This window comes from Perkinsus marinus (genome assembly GCF_000006405.1).
Source record: "Perkinsus marinus ATCC 50983 genomic scaffold scf_1104296958234, whole genome shotgun sequence".
NCBI classification, from domain to species: Eukaryota; Perkinsozoa; order Perkinsida; family Perkinsidae; genus Perkinsus; species Perkinsus marinus.
In genome coordinates this window covers 76,850-80,438 of record NW_003206847.1, presented here as the reverse complement: position 1 = coordinate 80,438, position 3,589 = coordinate 76,850, and the positions used below count along the sequence as shown (strand labels likewise).

General features: G+C 46.9%; 1 protein-coding gene across 1 annotated transcript; it reads left to right on the top strand.

The window, feature by feature from the left end:
- Positions 1-160: 160 nt before the first annotated feature.
- Positions 161-2,984, top strand: Pmar_PMAR005989 (hypothetical protein; the record flags this gene model as incomplete). The annotated part of the gene is made up of 4 exons (XM_002774364.1): positions 161-246; positions 294-450; positions 493-582; positions 2,829-2,984. The coding sequence occupies 4 exons, from the start codon at positions 161-163 to the stop codon at positions 2,982-2,984; spliced, it is 489 nt and encodes a 162-aa protein (XP_002774410.1).
- Positions 2,985-3,589: the final 605 nt, after the last annotated feature.

Sequence of the window (3,589 nt, the reverse complement as noted above, 5' to 3'; positions counted from 1 at the left end):
TTCACTGCGAACAATGAGGCTGCAGTGAATAAGAAACTAACTCCGGATTCTCCGAGTGCGTTGGAGATGACGTTCGGAGAAGCCAGACCTGAAGACAGATTCCTTGGGAGGAAGCTGCGCCATCCAGCGTGTGTCGCGGTGGCCGGAGGAGTGAGTGAGAATGACTAAGAGGAGTGTTGAATGTTGTTGGCAGGAAATCAGAGGCTACGTTGAGTACACCATCTCAGAGTTGAAGGGCTTGGGAAGGTAGAGGACGCATCAGTTTCCTCTAGGAACTGACAAGATATCTTCAGGACCCTTGACGATGATGAAATGGGTGATGATGACGTTTTCGAAGCTCCCGCCGATGAGAACATGATCTTCACTAAACAGGCTGAGATCGACAATTTCCACATCAAGAAGGCGTGGCAGAACAGGTTGCCGGAGTTCTTGAAGTTCTGTCAAAAACAAGTGAGGATCCTCAGCAGACGTTCGGTGTGATCGTCATCTCAGATCGCGAGGAGCTTTCCACAAGTTGGTGTGATTCGTATACGTGTCAGAGAGCCGAATAAGGATCCGGTGGAGAAAGCAGACTTCCAGCGAGTGAGCAGTGGTAAGCTCTTTCCGAGTGGACGTCTATTTTGGACTACTCCAGAATTTCTCAGACTCCTCGGGAAGACTAATTTACGAATATGTTCCCACAAGACTCGACCGTCTACCTCCAGCTTGAAACTTCAACTCTTCAGCATCGATTAGGTTACCAAGCAGACAAATTGTTGTTGTTGTTGTTGTTGTTGTCGTTGTCTTCTTTCGTGTGCTTGCGTGGTAAGTCTTCATGAACGTATCTAGATTGAGAAGTGTTTCATCTGCTCGACAGAGAAGAACTGTCTTTCCGGATGATTTCTGGAAAACCACGTCGTGAGAATAATAATTTCTATCATAGAAACTAAGGTGTGAAACCCTCCTTATATACCGCTGAGTTTCAAAGATCATCGGATCGACTCCGTGATTCGGGTGTACAATCGCTGCTCACTCGGGCACCGAATCAATCTGATCCCCTGAATCTCAATGCAACTGGTTACCCATGCGGTAGAGGATTAGTTGTATTATGGAGAATTGACATTCTATCGCTTCGAGCATGCAATCCATTGAGCTCGTGTGCAGTGCAACCCGAGAAGCAGTCACATCAGCATGTATGATGAGATTGTGTTAACTTCTTCTTGTGTGTATTTATGTAGCTAATGTTCTCTTAGTGTAAACTAGCGCTATGCTCAGTTACTATACTCATGATCGGGGACTTAATGCCTTTAGCGACTCTTAAGTGAGTTGCTGTGCTGGATTCACCGGCTTTCGATAATGAGAAGTGAGAATGTTGTAGTCACTTGAAGACAAAAACACTTCCCCTCTATAGCTGTCTCATAATTCCGATGTAGCTGTGTATCTACCGTCAAGCTGGTATGGTAGTCTTCTTCTATTGAACTACCATGAATGTTCTAAGCTGTTATTAATCTTACGTTCCGCGTGAGATCAGACGGTGTTTCCGGAACACTGTTTCGTTAAGTCGAAGGGTATTGGGAACCGTCACATTGTCTTACTGAGCATAACGCCGAAGCTATCACATCATAACACTAACATCTTGCTCCATTCACCATCACGAATTTAACTGTTACCATTTTCGTGTGTACTTGAGAGAATCCGAATACTGGCGGGTCCAGGGCATGCCGTACTCGATGATGCTACCAGAATGACATTCTGGTTGTCTCCTTTTGGATTTTCCTCGAGGATTGCTGCGGTTCGATCGCGGTAGAACTTCTACCGTAGAAGTTTTACCGAAATTGATATTCCTATGTGCGAAAAAGAAGTAACTTTCGTTTCGAAATCGAAGTTCCCAAACCTCTTTGTCGAAATTGGAGTTCCTAAATCGACGCGCCAACGAAATTGAAGTTCCTACACCGATATGTTGACGAAATTGGAGTTCCATAAACCGCGCACCGTCGGAATTGGAGTTTCAATAGGGGTATCTTGGGGCACGAACTCGCTCGCCTGATCAGAGTGAAGTTTTTAATGTTGAAATCGAGGTTGAAAACGTGCAGTTCTCTCGGTGATCGGTACCGCGGGAAGATGAGCATAGAATACGCATATTGGATATTGCAAGTGTCGTGGAGAAGGTTCTTCTCGACGAGTATGCTTGGTCGCGCCTTGAGAGCCGTCACCACCATCACCAGAAGAGATAGCACTGCTATCATAACAGTACGATGAGGTTGGGAGAAGCCACCACCATGTCACAACTTGATGCGACTGATACTGAATCAGCGGAGGGATAGCAGTACAAAATCCAAGCAAAACAAACAACACATTTTCATTCACCGTCAACTTGACGGTGAATGAAAATCCGTCTACTTGAAGTAGAGTTGATCCGAGCAGGACTATTTTAAATCCTGACGTATAATTCACATCACAAAGGGTAAGTCTGTGCTGATTAACGGGAGCTACTACTGATGGTGAAGGGCGAGAGAATCCGTGCATATAACCTAACCCGACATATAAGAAGAAGAAAAAGGGATAAGTTCAATTCTTGGGTGCATTAATAGCATTTTCATAATAGAAATCTTACCAAAACCAATGTTATTGTCAGACACGGCAGCTACCTTCCTCAATCCGAGCTCCACGGACTAGATGCGGAACAGAGAAGAGCCTTCACAAAGATCGTTGCGGATGCCAGGGCCACACTCGCGAGCGGTGAGGTACCTGAACAAAGATATTTTCACACCACCGGAGATGCCGGAACAGGCAAATCGCACCTACTTGAGGCAATCATCCGCGAAGTGGGGGACGGCACACCTGACCAGGTGATCCTCGCCTGGAATGGTATGCCCGCTAAACAAATCGCTGGTATGACAGTTATGTCATATTTCGCTCTTGGCTTTGATAAAAGCGGAGCTGTTGGTGACAACGCCTATATGCGGTCAACTGCCGAGCTCACGAGACGGATGATCAGACTCTGACTATCCGTCTTCGACACCTCTAACCGTCAGAGGTATCAAAGCGAGTGCTAGGGAGGAGTGTTTGCGGAGGGGAACCGTGTTGTATGTGGATTGAGTCGGGGCTATGCACCACAGTGTGCTGGAGGCTATATCGGAAGCTGTAAAACTCATCCGGAATGGCTTACCGTTGAGCGACATGCCTTTCGGGGGCCTTCCAGTTGTCTTATTGGGAGATCCCTGTCAGCTGGGGAGAGTTGCACTTTTCGAAGGATCATCTGTGTATGATCCGGACACTTATCCCACACGTCCCTTCTGGGAAAGTGCCTCTTGGGCGGAGATGCGTACAGCTGTGATCTGCCTGAGAAGGTCGCCTGGAGAGGGTAACTCTTCGTGAATGGCTGGCGGAGCGCAAGATTATGAAGATATCATCCTTCATGAAGTACCGGAAATGGAAATGCTACACGTCATGAAAGTCGACAGTTTCTCATCAGAGGCGACGAAGATCCATAAGTATCCCTACTCGAGTATACTCGGATCCCTACTCATGCCCACTAGCGCGACGCCTTGAGTTAGCATAGTGTAGGCCCATTCCCGATCGGCTGCATGTCAGTCTATTGCACGAACTA